The 16406-nt window shown below is 51.6% G+C and overlaps 1 protein-coding gene across 7 annotated transcripts in view; it reads right to left on the reverse strand.

The window, feature by feature from the left end:
• Positions 1-16406, reverse strand: part of SLCO2B1 (solute carrier organic anion transporter family member 2B1) — a 48850-nt gene that overhangs the window by 26210 nt on the left and 6234 nt on the right. For 3 of the 7 annotated variants that reach the window (XM_045038723.1, XM_006936923.5, XM_019811813.3), the window contains exons 2-7: positions 9957-10087; positions 8721-8858; positions 7087-7249; positions 4094-4333; positions 3762-3860; positions 1475-1665 (exon numbers count right to left, since the gene is read on the reverse strand). In XM_045038723.1, coding sequence (XP_044894658.1) covers positions 1475-1665; positions 3762-3860; positions 4094-4333; positions 7087-7249; positions 8721-8858; positions 9957-10087 — 962 coding nt within the window. Of the gene's footprint in view, positions 1-1474; positions 1666-3761; positions 3861-4093; positions 4334-7086; positions 7250-8720; positions 8859-9956; positions 10090-11599; positions 12209-12523; positions 13113-16406 lie in introns of those variants that run through there. The other 4 variants (XM_045038722.1, XM_045038721.1, XM_045038724.1 and 1 more) reach the window with 4 other exon arrangements.

A 16406-nucleotide genomic window follows, 5' to 3' on the forward strand; every position in this document is an offset into this window, starting at 1 on the left:
TATGGGGTTTGAGGTTGGTGAACACATCCACGTGCCAGGAGTGTGACACACCCCAACTCCACTAGGGACAGAAGCTCCTGCATTGGGGACCCTCCCAGACCCTGCCCTATGTAATCTCATCTGGCTGTCCAGCAATGCCCTTTATCATATCCCTTGTTACATAATTAGCTGGTAAATGTAAGTCCTTTCCTGAGTTCTGTGAGCTGTTAGTCTAGAAAATCATGGAATCCAAGAAGGGGGCTGTGGGAACCTGATTTGCAGCCAAGGAGGACAGAAGTTGTGGGTAACCAGGGGGTGAGCCTATTGTCTGCAAATGAAGTGGGACTTCAACTGTGAGTCTGAGCCCTAACCTGTGGGATCAGATGCTACCTCCAAGTAGACAGTGTCAGGGTTGAGTGGGACACCTTGTGGGTATCGCCGAGAATTGATCGGCATGAAGAACTCCACACATTTGGTCACAGAAACGTTGTGTGTGTGAGAACTTGGGAAACAAGAAAGTCAAATGTACAGATTTTCAGAATGTCATGAAATGTGTGTGAGTATTAAAGAAAACCTGATCAAGCTGACATTACTTGTATATTGAACTTTTATGAAACGTTTCTATTTTGTCATTTTCTTTTGTACTTTGGAGCCAATGTGTTGTTTTTAGGGCCTCGTGTGTTGGCGAGTCTGTGGAAAACAGGGAGGCCCCCCGACCAGTCATCTGATCTGCCCAGTGGGTCTCTTCTGAGGAAAGACCACCTGCCCCACAGCCGAGCAGGGGTTTCAGCGAGATGTCCTCCAGCACCTCATGGCTTGTTACTTATCTATGAATCTCTGTCCCCACTAGGCCATGCCTATTTTAAGGGTAGAGGCCATGTGCTGAGCTCCAGTGTCGGCCTGACATCTGGCCTAGAGGAGGCACTCAATGTGTGTTTGTCCCCTCACTGCTTCTAAAAAGGCCAGATTCATTTCAACAGCTGAACTCTTTGACCTACTGTGTCCACACCTAGAACGCCCTTCCCTAGGCTCCCACCATCCTTCAAAGTCCAGCTCAATTTCCACCCCTTCAGAGAAGTCTTCTCAGACCCTCCGACCCATTCTCCCCTCCCCCTAGCTCTCAATATTACTCTGGCACAGCACGGTTAGAACTCACAAAAACCATGAAGTGATGAGCAAAGAGGTGGAAAGTGTAGTGTTTAGAGACAGGGCATGGGATCAGAGAGGCTGGGGTTCTCGTCCCAGTGATGCCCTCAGTGGCCTTGTGGCCTTGGGAAGGTCATTTCCTCCTCTGGCTCCTAACCTCCTCAGCTGTGGAAGGGGCTGGACATACTCATTGTGTGGGGCTGTAGGCGGATGCTGTGGAGCCTGGACAGGAATGGATTTGCAAGTTGTGAAGCGCAGTGCTGGGGAGGGATGAAGTTTAAGGTTCTAAAGGAGAACAAGTGGGTGGGGCTGGAGCCTGGACTCGGGTGGGGATGTGGAGGGGGCTTACTTTGCTGACAGGTGAGTCTGAGACCGTCAAGACCTTTCGCCAAAAGCGAAGTTCCTGCTTCTCCTTGGGCATCTCCCTGGGGAAGAAGAAGTAGGGGACGGCAGCCAGGGCCACCGCACCAGCGGAGATGAGGAAGCCCAGCCACCAGGCACCCACCCATCGGGGGTCCTTTGAGGTCAGGCTGATACCACCTGAAAGAGAAGACCATAGTGATGTTAGGATCAGGATCCCACCATCGTGGGACTGGCTTCTGAGACGTGAGGTGACTTGGACCAAGAGTCAGGGGACCTGGGCTTCAGTGGTGGCTTTGCCAGTTACATCGCATCTGACCTTGACCCTTCTTGGACCTCAGCTTTTTCAACTACCCAGGCATTGGGTGTAGTGGTCGATGTTATGGACTTTGGAAATGGACCGTTGAGTCTGAATTCCCATTACTAACATAACAACCTTGGGCAAATTACTTAACGTCTTTGTGCCTCAGTGTCTTCCTCTGTAAAATACAGACAGTAGTAGTCCTATATCACAGGTGATGAATCACAGAAACTGACTCATGTAAAGCATTTAGAATAGTGCCAGCACAGAGTATGTGATGTATAGGAGTTTGCTCATCTTCCTCATCTTACTGTTACTGTTGTGATTTATTATTATTATTATTATTATTATTATTATTATTATTAAGTTATGGTCAGGGCTACTCCTGTGCTTCTCAGCACAAGATTCTCATCAAAATCACCAGAGTTTTTGTCAAAAATACCCAAGACCAACTTAAAACTACCACGGGGTGGGGTGGGAAGGTGACCCAGGAGTCTTACCTTTAACAAGTTCCCCAGGTGTAATCAGGACTAGACTATTCCAGATGTGCCTCCTGGCTGGAACGCCCACATCCCCCATCCAAGCCCTGACCTCAAGGCTGAGTCAGATACCTCCTCCTTCAATTGCTATAGCATCCGCAAACACTTTATAAAGACACAGATGCATAATGACACCAACCCCATGAGCGGGGCTGGTTCCCAGGTGATTGGTCCTGAGCTTACCTGGCCAGGGGCCAGAGTACACAACTGGCACTCAGCAAATGTATCTGTAAAGCTGGGAATGAAGTTGGTTTTTGCACTAAATCCCTCCTCCACCTATTATTTCCCCTGCTTCTGTGCCAGCCTGGCGAGCGTCAGCACACGTATCTCCCTGACTCCTCCGCTTCTCACACACCCAGCTGCGCCTGCAGCAGACACGCCGCGCCCATCCCTGAAATCCCCCATAGAGAAAGTGTAGGGAGGTCAGTCCACAGGAACACCACATCTGCCTGTGAAGGTGCCACATCTGCCAGGATGATGTCAACAGAGCCAGAAAACACACACCCCCCTTCCCCGGCACTGGGGCGTATCTGGGAAACCTAAGGACAATAACCAGAGCTCACGTTTGGCTCCTGGGCCCAGCTTTCTAGAAGAGAGGAAGGTGGGGCAGGGCTATTCCTAGTGAGACCTGTTCAGAGCTGCCCAGACCTGTCCTGGAGGCACCCTTGTGCAAAAACCAGAGAACAAGAAGCAGCATCTGCGTGTCCATCCATTCATACGTGTGTGACCTTGAGCTTTCTAGAGCTTGCTGAAAATCTCCAGGTGAGGGATGGGACTTCTGAGTAGCAGGAAGTCATAGGTTGGGGCTCAGAGCTGCTCAGAGCAGGAAGGCATAGGTTGGGGCTCAGAGCTGCTTAGATGTGACAATCAGGCAGCTGAGATGCCACAGTGACCTGTTCTAAAAGGAATCCTCTCCTATTCCCTGTAGGGTGCCAGAGCACGGGGACCCCTACCACTGCCCTCTCCTGGAGCCTTCAGGCCAAGCTTCCAACCTACTCTTTGGCCCACCCCAGCTACTACCTGGAGTAGTGACTGAGGTTCCCTAAATGGTGCCCTTGGCACAGGTTCCCAGACCCTTAAGTGGTCAGAACTAGAAGGGTCCTTAGAGGTCAACCCAGTAAGTTTCCATCTGAGGTAGGCCCAAGGTAACTTCTCTCCTGCGTGCTTCTCCATTCCCCTGTCTGATGGCGCTTTACAGCTTATCTTCAGCTTTCATTGGATTCTGATTACAGCTCTGGGAGGTGGACAGGACAGAGAGTATCTCAAAGATGAAGAAGCTGAGGCTCAGAGAGGTTAAGAGGCATGTCCAAGGTCAGTGGGGTTGCTGGGATTTGAACCTGAGTCCCCTGGCTCATTGTCTCCTATTAGACCAGCAATCCATAAGCTAGCTAGCATCTGTGTGCCCCCAGGGACAACTGTGCGCTGCTGAGGCTCACCTTCTGGCATCCGGTCGATGTCTACATAAAGGCGCAGCATGAGACCGCCTAGCCCATAGGCCATGCCTGGCCCCATCATGGTTACTGCAAACAGGATCCCTGCAACACAAAGGCTGGGTTAGTCTCCTCTGGCCCTGGCTTCCCTCAGCAGATCAGTGCCCGCCCAGTCTCTAATAGGCAAGAGCAGTTGGCTAGGCCCAGGAAACTCTGGGTCTTCTCCGGACCTTTACTGGTCACATGGAGCAGAGGTCAGGGACTCATGCCCAGCCCCTATCTGGGCCTCTCATCCCCCTTCCTCTGAGCCTGGCCCTCCCTCAGACCCCGGTTCTCACCAAGGTAGAGGGGCGAATTGCTGTTGTGGGCAAAATCATCGATGTAGGAGATGCCGAAGGGCTGAATGGGCACACCGCCCACGCCGAGCAGGGTCTGTGCCGTGAACATTATCCCCACCACAGCCAAATGTTGGGTCTCCGTGTAGCTTGAGCAGCTGCTGTTGGAGGGAGCTGGGGTTGGGTCTGGGACCAAGGTTTTGGACTGGCACAGAGAAGCCTCAAAATCCTGTGGCATGTCCACTAAGAGATGATAAACAAATATTATGGCAATAGCTAAGACTTACAGAGCATGCACCAGATGCAAGGTAGCATTTTAAGTGATGTGTGTATAAATCATTTGACTCCCTCCCCCAACAAACCTAGAGGATGGTCGCCCTCATTACTCCCATTGTACAGATGAGGAAACTGATGCTCAGGCAGCAACTGGCAAAGGCAGAGCTGAGATTGGAACCCAGGAAGCTCAACTTAGAGTCTATGTCCTAAAACCACCCTATGCCACCTTTTTGAGCAGAGGTATAGAGAAATACCATGGCGACCATGGCTCTTGGGTAGGGAGGAGCTGTCAAAGGAAGTAGAGTTTGAACAAGGCCAAGAAGAACAAACAAGATTTTCCAGAAAGAGAAGGTGGAAGGGGTGTTCCAGGGAGAGGTCACAGCATATGCAAACCCAGGGGCTTGAGAAACTCAGCATGGCTGGCTCACAGAGGGTGAGGGGCAAAGCCAGGGCTGAGGGCAGGGCTGGGCAGGGGAGGGATGCTGGGCCTGGACTGTGGAGGGCTCTAGTGCCCTTGGCCTTCATTTTGGGTGGGCTCAGTGTCAGCTCAGGACACAGATGCAGAGTTCAGTAAAGGGGAATTTCTTAATTTAGTACCAGACAGTTGTTCCCTGTAGCTCACCAATATTTGGTGAGCAAACTTAAAGAGACCCTCATGCTATTATTATCCCAAATGTGGGTGTAGAAGTGGCTTTCTCTCTGTGGCAGGCCCAGCCCTTTATAGAAGCCAGGACTCTGAGAAAAAGCCACGTGAACCAGGGTCAAGGACCCTGACCTTCAACCAAGGTTGCCTGGGTAGAAGACTGGGAGACTTTGACAAGAGGCCCTCAGCCCATCTGGGCCTCAGTTTCCTCATCTGTCAGAAGAGTCTCTTAGAATGGAAATTCTACAGAAACTCAGAAGCACAATAATTCAGTGGCTCAGGGACTCTAGGGCCAAGCTACCTGGACATGTCATGGCTCCACTGGCTGTGGGCCTTCGGGAAATTCCTGTCTCTGAACATTGGTTTCCTTACCTGTAAAATGGGCTACTGAGAGAATACCTGCTATAAGGCTGTAAATGTTAAGAGTGGTGAGTGGTGCCCACACACAGCACCTACTAGCCATTAAATGTGATGATTGTCATAGAGCCCTGTCTTCTTTGGCCACCCCTAGTAACCCTAGTGCCTATCAGGGGCCTGGCACATAAGTATTAACAATAAATTAATTATTTTGGGTGAAGAATGAGTGAATGAAATAGCCTGGAATACCAGAGCAGGATGGGGGCTCGGAGGTCACTGAGCCTAGTCTCTCATCGAAGACTGAGGCTCAGGCAGGAGAAGGCTTTACTCAGGGTTTCACAGGGCTCCTGTGGCAGAGGGGTGTTGTATGGCAGGGAGGATGAAGAAGAACGTGTATGACTCTGTACAGAAAAAGCTCTGTGAAAGTGGAAATTCTGGACACAGAAATTTTTTTTTTCAGCCTTCCAATCAAGCCTCTTGACCGCTTTCCACTCAGGCCTAGATAACAGCTCTGAGCTCTTCATGCACACTATCTACTTCTCTACTTCCCTTGCCATTGCCCTTGTGGTTCCTTCCACTCGAAATGCCCTCCTTCCCCCACACTACAGTCCACTCAGGGCTCTAGTGGCTCTCTCTGGCTGACTCCCAAGGAGTTGGACTCTTTCCTAGGGCTGGTGCTACAGAGTGGGAGCCCCAGGATGTGAGCTGATGAGAAGGCAGGGGAGGGAGGGAGGGAGGGAGGAAGGATGCTCTTTGAGACACTCCTCCCCTGGAAGCCTTCCATGATGCTTGGCTGGGGCATGGGCTCCTTCAGTCCCTGTGCTTCCCTTCTCACACAAGGGACACACTGTAGGGTTTTTCTTTGCCCGTCTCCTGTCTCAGACTGGGAGCCCCCTGGAGGCAATACTGAGTCCCCTGAGAGGGCCTGGCACAAAGTCTGCAGCACGAAGGGTTTCTTGGGTGGACCACTGGATGGATGGATGGATGGATGGATGATGGATAGATGGATAGATGGAAGGGTGGATAGATGGGTGGGTAGTTAGATGGGTGAATGCATCGAAGGGTAGATAGATGGGTGAATGGATCAATGGGTAGAGGGGTGAAGGGATCGATGGGTAAATACATGGGTGGATGGGAGAGAGAAGGAATAAAGCTCAGGCTTCTTAGGTTGTTCTCCAAGGGACGGGCATCTATCTGTCCAATAGGCCCTCAACAAAATCTCACTGGGCTAAACAGGGGCTTCACTACTCCTCTCTAAAATTCTTTCATTTTTTAATTTGTTCATTCACTCATTCATTCTTTCATTAACATCTTGGCTTCTTGTGAGGACTAAATAAATGCATGAATACACCTAAATACTCAGAACAGTGTCTGGTACACCATAAGTGGTATGTGACACCGTTATTACTATTTCGCAAACATTTCCCGAGGACTTACTACGTGCCAGGCTCTGACAGAGGCTGTGTTGTAATTCACCCCACCTCAAAAATACAGTGACATATAAGCAGGCCCTCACTAAGAGAGGATCAGAGGGTTTCAGCCCTCGCCCCAAGACAACCCCACTCTCCAGGACTGCCAGAAGGACCCACCCGGACTGGGACTGAGGGAGTGGAGAGGAACAGAAAATGCCCGTTCTGACCAACGGGCCTGGGGATGGGCCCTGGTGCATGGTAATGCAGCTCCTCACGTACGTCTCCAGCCCAGCCCTTCCTGGTCTTACCGGGGCTGGCACGGTCGTAGCGGTATGGCTCCGAGATGAAGTGTGGGAGACTCATGAGCAGGCCTGCCAGGGCCACGAGGACAGCCCCATAGCCGATCAGTCGGGGCCGGTGGACTCGGCTGCCAAAGTAGCTCACAAACACAATCAGGGCTGTGTTCCCCACCTGCCGAGGGATGAGGGGACCCATTCGAATGGAGCAGAGCTGCCACAGGCCAGCACCACCCTCACTTCTGTCACCAATCTGGGGTTCCCATCCGAATAAAGGACTAGCTGGCTGAATGAGAATCATCTGGGCCCCTCTTATACAGATTCTGGGTCCCCCTAGGAGGGTCCCCACTGTCCCATTAGGGGAGAGAAATGAGGGCAGAGCAGACAAGGCTAGCAGTTCAATTTCATTCTGGAAAATGGGTTGGACCCCATGTTAGAACACGGAAGAGGGGGGACAGTTAAGGAAAGGGTTGTTAAGTTTCTGGGATATCACAATTGAGGCAAACAAATAAAATCTAAAAGAGGACTAAGAATTTCTTGGAATTTCAAGCCTTAGAATAAAAAACTTAGGATGTGGGCACTGGAGGGGACTTGAGAGCTTGCAGCGATGGGGCAGGCTCTACGACCAGAAGCTGAAATGTGCTGCCCATTGCTTTTTGGCTGTGACACTCGCCCTGAGCCCCAGGCTCCTTGCTGCTGGGGGGTGGGGGGGGGGTGAGGCAGTATCTGCAAGAGAGTTGGTAGGTGGACCAAGTCTGAGAAGGTAGCCACTCTCCATTTTATAGACAGGACACTGAGGCTCTGGGGGGTTGGGGGGGTGGGGTGAGTGGTGGAGTGGCTTCCCTAAGGTCCCAGAGCTAGGTAGTGACCTTTCCTTCCCACCTCTGACATCTGGAGGTGGGGTCTGAGAGATATCTGAGGGTGCCGTGTAGTCGGCAGGCCTTGGGTTGAATGTGACACATCACCCCAGGGGGAGACAACTGCGCAGAAATCTGCTGTGGGGAGGGGAGAAAGGGTACTGTGGACAGTGGCCCTTCTCTGAGGTGGAAAACATCTGGTGGAGGGGGGGGCTGGGGCACAGCTGGACCCTGATCTCTAAATCCCCCCAAAGTAGCTTGTCCCCTCCTCATCGCTTGGCTGTCGGCCCCAGACTTGTGGATCTCTGGGCAACTCTGAGGAGACACTCATCCCATGGTATGGCTCCCTTCCCCCACCACCCACTGGTCCACAGTTCTGCCTTTGATCTAATTTAAATCTCTCCCTCTACTATTGAAGTGACTTCCTCTGAGTCCTTCCTGGGACAGGCAACAGCCAGGTCCCTGGAAAGGTAAAGGAACCAAAGGGAGAGTGGGTGGACACGGGAATTCTGACTAGCTCTAAAATACCCCATACCCCCCGTTAGAGTGCCCCCGAGGGCAGGACTGCCAGTGCTCTGACGTTACAGGGAGGCAGAGGTCAGTTTCTCTACCGGAACATGAGGAAGGAGCTGGCTGAGGAGAACATCTTAGGGGAGGAAGCTGTAATGGGGTCGCCTGTGGGCACCAGGAGGGGAAGGGCCTATGTCAGGGTGGTGAGAGAGGAGGATGAGGAGGCCAGGTGAGAGTCGCCCTCAACGCCCACCCCTGTGACTGCTCCAGGGCCAGTACCTCATTGAAGGCAGCCAGCAGCCCTGAGGTCTGACTGGAGAGGCCGAAGCGCTTCTCCACTGTGGAGATGGAGCTCTTGAGGTAGCCGGAGATCATGAGCTGTGCCAGCTGCAGCAGGCTGTGGCACAGGACGAAGAACTGCCGGAGGGGCCAAGGCGGTGGCAGCCGGCGGGGCAGCAGGGAGACAGGTGGGGATGCAGTTAGAGAGGGTGGTGGTTGGGAGACAGAGACGGAGTTGGGGGAAGGGCGGAGCAAGGAATAAAGATGGGGAAATAGAGTCAGAGGAGATAGACACACAGGAGAGAGAGAGAGAGAGTAAGGGCGGGAGGGCCAAGAACAAGAGGGGCGAGAGAAAGAGAGAGAGAGTTATTGGAGTAGCCCATGGCTTCTCACACAGGCCTAAAAACTACACAAGCTGTCCTGGGTGCCACCTCAGACCCACATGACTGAGAGTAGGGTCTTTGTGGGGCCAAGAATGATGGGAGTCACTCTGACCCTCAGAGCCCACCTGGGCTAGACTGGACCGTCCTCCCTATTCCACCACCCTGTCCCCTTTCTCCGGGAAGTTCTCCCGGATCCTTCCCTCCTCACTCCACCCGGTTCTCCCCTTAGAGCTCCTCTGGGAGACCACGTGCACACACCGAATCCCCAAACTGCCCACCCCACCCAACTCCACCCTAAAAGCCTGGCCTCCCTCCTGGTGAACTGGCAGTATTCCCAGGAGAAGGAAAACTTGCTTCAAAGAAGGGTGTTTATTCCAGAGCTTAAAAACAGTCTCTCTGTTCCTGAGTCTTGGTCTCCTCTTGCACACAGCAAGGACGTCATCCCTGCCACTCAGGGTGACTGCGAGGACTAAACAAGACGTCACTCGGCACAGGCCCCGGCACCCAGGGGTCACTTGCATTTTTAGGGCTGCCCTTGGTGGAGCCAGAGCTCCCCGATATTCATACAGATAGGATCTCTGGGGTCCTTCTCTTTCCTTGCAGGGACATGGGGAGGCAAGGAGACTGGTGCTCCACTGCCTCCGGGGCAGCCCTTTTTTCTTCTCAGGAAGGAGGGAACACATGCCCAAAACTAAGCTAAATGCTTTGGTAGATTGTCCCTTTGATTCTCACAGCCACCCATTCTACAGACGAGGAAACTGAGACTCAGAGAAAAGCAGCAGCTTGCTTGGAGTTACACGGCCTTCTCTGCCAGGTCCGGACACCCCTGCTCCTGGCAGGCCCTGAGAGATACCTTGATGCTATAGAACACACTTCGTTGCAAGTCCTGAGAGTTTGGGCTGGCCTTGCCTTGAGGTATGTCTTCTGTGCTCATCATGGCCTTGGTGTCCTTGTCTGACATCCGGGGCTCCTCACCCACTGGACCTGTGGGATAGACATCCAGGAGGTAAGGGTAGAGATGGAATCCCAGAGGATGTCCCTGACTCAGGTCGCCCAAGGTATTCCAGGCGTTGGTGAGAATCTGAGAGTCTGAGCACCTTCAGCCTCCCTGAGTCCCAGTGATGGGAGGGCCCTTCCTAAGAGGGTATGTGCCCCACGTGCCCATGCTGGCCAGATCCTAACGGGAACCACCTATCTCACAGTGACTTCATTCCTTTCCCAACATAAACCTTCCTTCTAGGGAGGCATTGCTGGCCACACTACATAAGTTTCAAGCAAGGTCTCCAGGAGTAAGAATGTGCAGACTTAGACCCCCTTGGGCCTGTTGCTGTGAGACATTGGTGCTCATAGAGGCTGAGTGGCTGTGGGTCTGTCTGGCTCGGTGTGGGATCACAGGTTCGGGGTCAGGTGCAGGGTCAAGGCTTGGTCCACGGTCAGGTAAAGGCTTTTCCTGGGAGTAGTTCAAAACAGTTACCAACACCCCCACAGGGCACCACCCTGCATGTAATCATAGAGCTAACTAGCCCAATCTCTAACTCATGAATCAAACCATATTGCTAGTTGGTGCAGAAATGGCCCTCAGAGGTCATCCCATTTAACTACCTCCCTCACCCTGAACAAACTGAACTCCCCAAGTGTTGTGATGACTCAGGAAGCAGAGCTATGGTTAGAACCTGGACCCTTGGCCCCACCAGGCATGTCTGGGTTTTTCCACGGAAACCGGTAACATGTCAGCATTTTACTCACTGCAGTGAGAGGAAAGCGGAACCCCCACAAGGGCATCTCCTGGGGCCTCCTGACGTTCTTTTGTTTTGTTTTTTAATTTTTTAATGTTTATTTATTTTTGAGAGAGAGAGAGTGCAAGCAGGGGAGGGGCAGAGAGAGGGAGACACAGAATCTGAAGCAGGCTCCAGGCTCTGAGCTGTCAGCACAGAGCCCGACGCAGGGCTCTGACCCACAAACCATGAGATCATGACCTGAGCCCAGGCGCCCCTCCTGATGTTTAATCTCGGTGAGGAGCTTGAAGTCCAGCCTTGGGAGACTCCATGCCTCCACCTAGATGGAAACCCCCACCACCTTGGCCTTCCTCCTTTCCTGGGGCCCCACTTCCTGCGGAAGCCTCCTCCATTGTTTCTTATGTTTCTCAACCTGGCAGGAGTTTCCCCTCATTCAACAAGCTCCTTCTAGAGTCTGGAAATGGACTCAGGACACCTCTGACCCAGGTAGGGGGGTAGGGACTCTCCATCTCCAGACCCAGAAGGCAGAATCAGGGAGGGGCTACAGAGGCCTGGAACCACCACAGCCAAGGGTTTGTGCTCCTCACACGAGGTACCTGAGAGCCTGAGGAATTTCTTTTTAATTGGGATATAACTCATATACCATAAAACTCACCCTTTTAAAGTACACAATTCAGTGCTTTTTGGTATATTCAAAAAGCTATACATCATCACCACTAATTCCAGAACGTTTTCATCATCCCAATAAAGAACCACATACCTGTTAGCAGTCCTGCCTCCCCTCCAGCTCCTGGCAACCACTAGTCTATTTTCTGGCTCTCTGGGTTTGCCTCTTCTGGATATTTCATATAAATTCACATACACAAAATAGTACAATATGTAATTGTTTTGCGCCTCGCTGCTCTCACGTAGCGTAATGCGTAAGGTGCCTCCATGTTGTTGCACATATGAGTACCTCCTTTCTTTTTATGGCTGGACAGCATTCTATTTTGTGGATGTAAATCGCATTTTGTTTATCCATTCATCTGTTGAAGGACATCTGGATTGTATCAGGTGTTGTGAACATTCATATATCGTACACATTTTTGTGTCAACATGTGTTCTCAGTTCCCTTGGGTATGTAGCCAGGAACGGAATTCCTGGGTCATGTGGCAACTCTGTTCAACTTTTTAAGAAACTACCAAACTGTTTTCCGAAGTGACTGCGCTGTTTTATACTCCCACCCTCAGCATAGGATGGTTCTAATTTCTCCACATCCTTGTGAAGACTTATTATCATGTCTCTTTGAGGATAGCCATCGTAGTGGGCATGAAGTGATATCTTGTATGGTTTTGATTAACATTTCCCTAATGACTAATGATGTTGAGTCTTTTCACTTACTTCTTGGCCATTTGTTTATCTTCTTTGGAGAAATGTCTATTCAGATAGCTTGAGGAATTTGAGGAAATGAAAGTGTGTGTGGCTGGGGAGGAGTCCCGATGGGGAATGTAAGTATTCAGAGGAAACAAGGAGATATTGAAACAAAAGTGACACCTGACCGGGAGGAGATAAGGGGCTGGCCCAGTGAAGTGGGGGTGGGATGGGCTCTGCGGAGGTCACTGAGGAGAAAAGGAGGTGAGGGGGCTCCAGGTGAACTTGCCCAGAGGAGGCTGATAGGACGTTTGCAAGCCCTGGTTCCACTCACCAGCATAGACGGTCACCTACTACAGCAGAGATTCTGGGCTACACACTTTACATGCAACTCAGCCTTCACATGCATGCAAACCTCTCCATAGCTCTGTGCCTTTGGTGCTCTCGTTATCTCTGTATCTGACGAGGACAGAGGCTCAGAAGTAGCTAGCTCTGCTGATTAATGTTGGTGCAGGGACTCAAGCCCAGGTGTTAACCTCAACATCACTCCATGTTCCTTGCACAGTATGGATGAGGGGGAGATGCTCTTCTCTGTCTGAGCCCAACCAAGCCTAACCAGGCCACCTGAAAGGGGCCAGTGCCCACCCAATAACATCAAGGGGTCAGGCCAACCAGATGATGAGGCTGGAGCTAAGTTGGGGGGCGGGCAGAAGTCGCTGACCAGGAGCCCCAGCTCTGAAAGAAGTCCAGGATATGGATGAGGGAGGGGGACAGAAGATCAGTGGACCAGCTTAGAATGTTCCACCTTCCTGTGGTCTAGTAGAGGGAAGCTGTGGCCCCTGGGATCTGAAAGCAGCCACCAGTTAGTGCGCAGGGTGGTCAGTTGATCACTGAACACTGAACGGGGCTGGTCAGGCAGGTAGCCAGACCTCTCCAAGCTCTTCCTGTGGGCTGAGGCCTCTGAGTGAGCTGGCAGGAAACAGTCCAGCTCTGTGAATAAGGACAAAGCTCCGCTCGACAGGAGGATCCTGAGACCAGAAAAGTAGGTCCTCCTCATGTGACATCTCTGAGGACCTTCCCATCCGGTGAAAACTTTGTCAGGGGTCATCCCTGACAGAAGAGTGGGCAGCTGTGGAGTTGCATCTGGGCTGGGACTGGGTATCCTGTGGGAATGAGGGGAGAGGCAGGAAGTCAGGCTCCAGGAAAAAATTGGAGTCTGTTTCTCTCCCAGGTGAGCAACCAGGTTTGGGGGCTTTAGGTAGGCCAGGTGGTTCCCAGGGCTGGAGCCCATGCCCCTAGAGTGGCAGGCAAGGGGTCTGTGTGTCTGTCAGCTGGTTACATGGCTGGCCACGCACAGGCCAACTCATGTCCATCAGCTGGTAAGTCATTGGTCTGGCTGTCTCTCAGAAGACTTGTCTGTTCAGACAAGCTAAACTAGCTAGCTAGCCAGTCAGACAGTCACCTTGAATGTCTGTCAGAGACCTTCAGTTCACTGAAGGATAAACTCTGAATGTCTGCAAGGCAGAGGCAGAGCCTCTGGGCTCTGGCTTGGGGTCTCGCTGCCCCCTCCATGACAAGAGTCAGTATTCTTCACACCAGCTGGATCCATGGTGATCGGGACGAAGGTTTCAGAGAGTAGCCTGACAGAGAGGACTACTTTTCTCTGCCTGTTCTTTGCTGGAAAGGCTCAAAGTCTGGCCTCCTCCAGCCACCTCCCAGCTGCAAAAAAGAAAATTCCAGGCAGGTGTGGGGCTGAGTGTAGGTTTCAAAGTCCTCAGACCTAGGCTCGAACCCCAGCTCTGCCACCGGCAGCTGTGTGAGTCTGGACATGCCCTTTCATCTCAGAGGAAACATCTGAGCAGTTTCCTCATCTAAGTGAGGTATCTAGGGGGGCTGGCTCAGGCCTGGGATACAGTAGGCCCCACTGAGGACGATTGCCCTCCCCTCTCCTTATAACCTTCAAGTGCTTCCGAGGCCACAAGGTCAAACTGAACCCATTCCCTTCCATGTGCACCTGACCCCTCCAAGTTAACACCTCCTTCTTCCATCCCTAGATTGTCTCTCCCTTTCATCCAGGCCCCAATTTACCACAAGACCTGAGGACCTGAACCCCTTCCCTCCATGCACACTCACTGGCTTTAGAAGCAATTGCCCAGGTTTCAATCCCCACTGGCTGCAATCCTGCTGTGTGGTTTTGGACCAGTGGCCCCTTTGCTTTCTCATCTGTGACAGGGCCTGTAATCCCTACATCCCAGCACACAAAGCACCCACCGACAATCAGATCCTTCCACCCCATGTTTAGCCTGGACACTGAAAGCCTGGAACCACATCTTATGGTCTGCACTAACTTGACCTTGCAATTCCACTGTCTTCATTAGCATTTTTTCTTCTTACTCTTCCCAGACTGACCAGCTCAAGCAAATGGCTTGATTGTTCATTACAGAACTTCCTGAAAGACTGCTTGACTCTTCAAGGGAAACCATCAACAGAGTGTGTGCCTCTGATTCTTTGAATCTCTGTGCACAAAATCCTTATCTTCTGTTTCCACCAACAAACTGTTGTATCATGATTCTTACCCAATCCCAGTCAAGCCTCCCTCTTCCACCTCCCTCCCCATACTAAAGGACCTGCCTTAAAACAAACTTTCAATTCCCAACAAATATTGACCTTGCCTCCCCACTCTGAATCGTGCCAAAGCTTTGAGAAGTGGTATTATCCCTTATCATGGTAAACTTGGTCTTACCAACAGGTTATGTCAGTAATATGTGGGGAGCCATCATGGATACAATACATAGCAGATGTTCAGTAAATGTTGTTTTATTCCCCATCAGGCAGCCAGTCTTTCCGTTAGCTGTCTATCCTGACACAAACTCCCGACAGGCCTCCAGACTTGCTTTGTGACTGCAAGGAACATTACCACATCTGGAACTTGAGAATTCAGAAAAAGTTCAACCCAGGAAGGCTGGAAAGTTGGGAGGCTGGGAGACTCAGCTCTCTGGCTCACCCTAATCCTCTACAAGAAGGGACTTAGAGGAGCTTGTCTGAGGGGCTATCACAGACCAAGCAATACTATGTGCTGTGCTTGGCTAGGCTGGGCTCCCTCACCAATCCTCCAGGCAACCCTTTGAGACAGCTATTGTGACCCCATGATATAGAGGAGGAAACTGAGGCACAGAGGGAAAGCAACTTACCCAGAGTCCTGGGGCTGGTAAATGGGAAAGCCTGGACCAGAACCTGGATCTATCTGACTCCTGGGCCCCCAACAGCAACCATAATGAGGGAAGGGGGACATGTGGGGATCTAAGTCTTATACTCTGGGGGACCTAAGTATGGTGGGAGTTCAGGACTCATCACCAAGGCCCAGAATTGAACTTCCAGGAGGGATCTGCTGAGAAATGTGACAGTTCCCACATCCTGAGAACTAAGGGGGGGTGGGGTCAGGGCAATGACTCTTTCTCTCAAGAAAGAGCCTGTCTCCAGCAGAGAGAGCAAGATCAAAGATCACTTAGACCCAGTATGGCCTTGGGCCAGCAAGTAGACTTCACTGAGCCTCTGCAAGATAGGAATACTAAACCTTGTCTCTGAAGCCTGTGTGAGGGTCACACAGGATAACACCCTTTGTCAATATCAGGATGTCCCACAAGTAGCAATTTCGTCAGCCTCTGCCCCGAACTCACTAGGGAATCTATTCCCAGGTGTGGTCACCAGGCCCCAGAATAACTCATACTCCTTCCTGTGGGAGACTCAGCCCTGGTGTCACTCTCTCACCTCCTTCTGATCCTTGAAGCAATACAGACCCCTCTGGATACCTCCCTCTGCCATTTCTTGTCCTTTCCCCAACCCATCTCACCAGCTGCATTCAAACGTCTTTTTTTTTTTCCTAATAACTTCCCTGTGCAAGAGAACGAAAGTTCTCTCCTCCACATTCTTTGCCGAAGCCACCAAAGGAACTAGCAGAGATAGAGTATAGGGCAGAGGTTACAATGGGGAGGGCCTGGCCAAAGGCCCATGTACAGTTGTATGGGCTGTGCACCACAAAGTGAATGGTGCCCTCTGGAGTGGTGCGGCACATGGCAGTCCTGCCTGGGGGGGTACATCTGACTTCTAGACATTTTGGGGGGCTTGCACAATGCTTGCTTTCTCAGTGTTTTTCAGCTGGTTGCCAACATTTAAAAACAGGAAACTTGACATAAACTCCAGATTTTTTTGCTTCTTTT

This window comes from Felis catus, chromosome D1 (genome assembly GCF_018350175.1).
Source record: "Felis catus isolate Fca126 chromosome D1, F.catus_Fca126_mat1.0, whole genome shotgun sequence".
In the NCBI taxonomy this organism is placed as follows: domain Eukaryota; kingdom Metazoa; phylum Chordata; class Mammalia; order Carnivora; family Felidae; genus Felis; species Felis catus.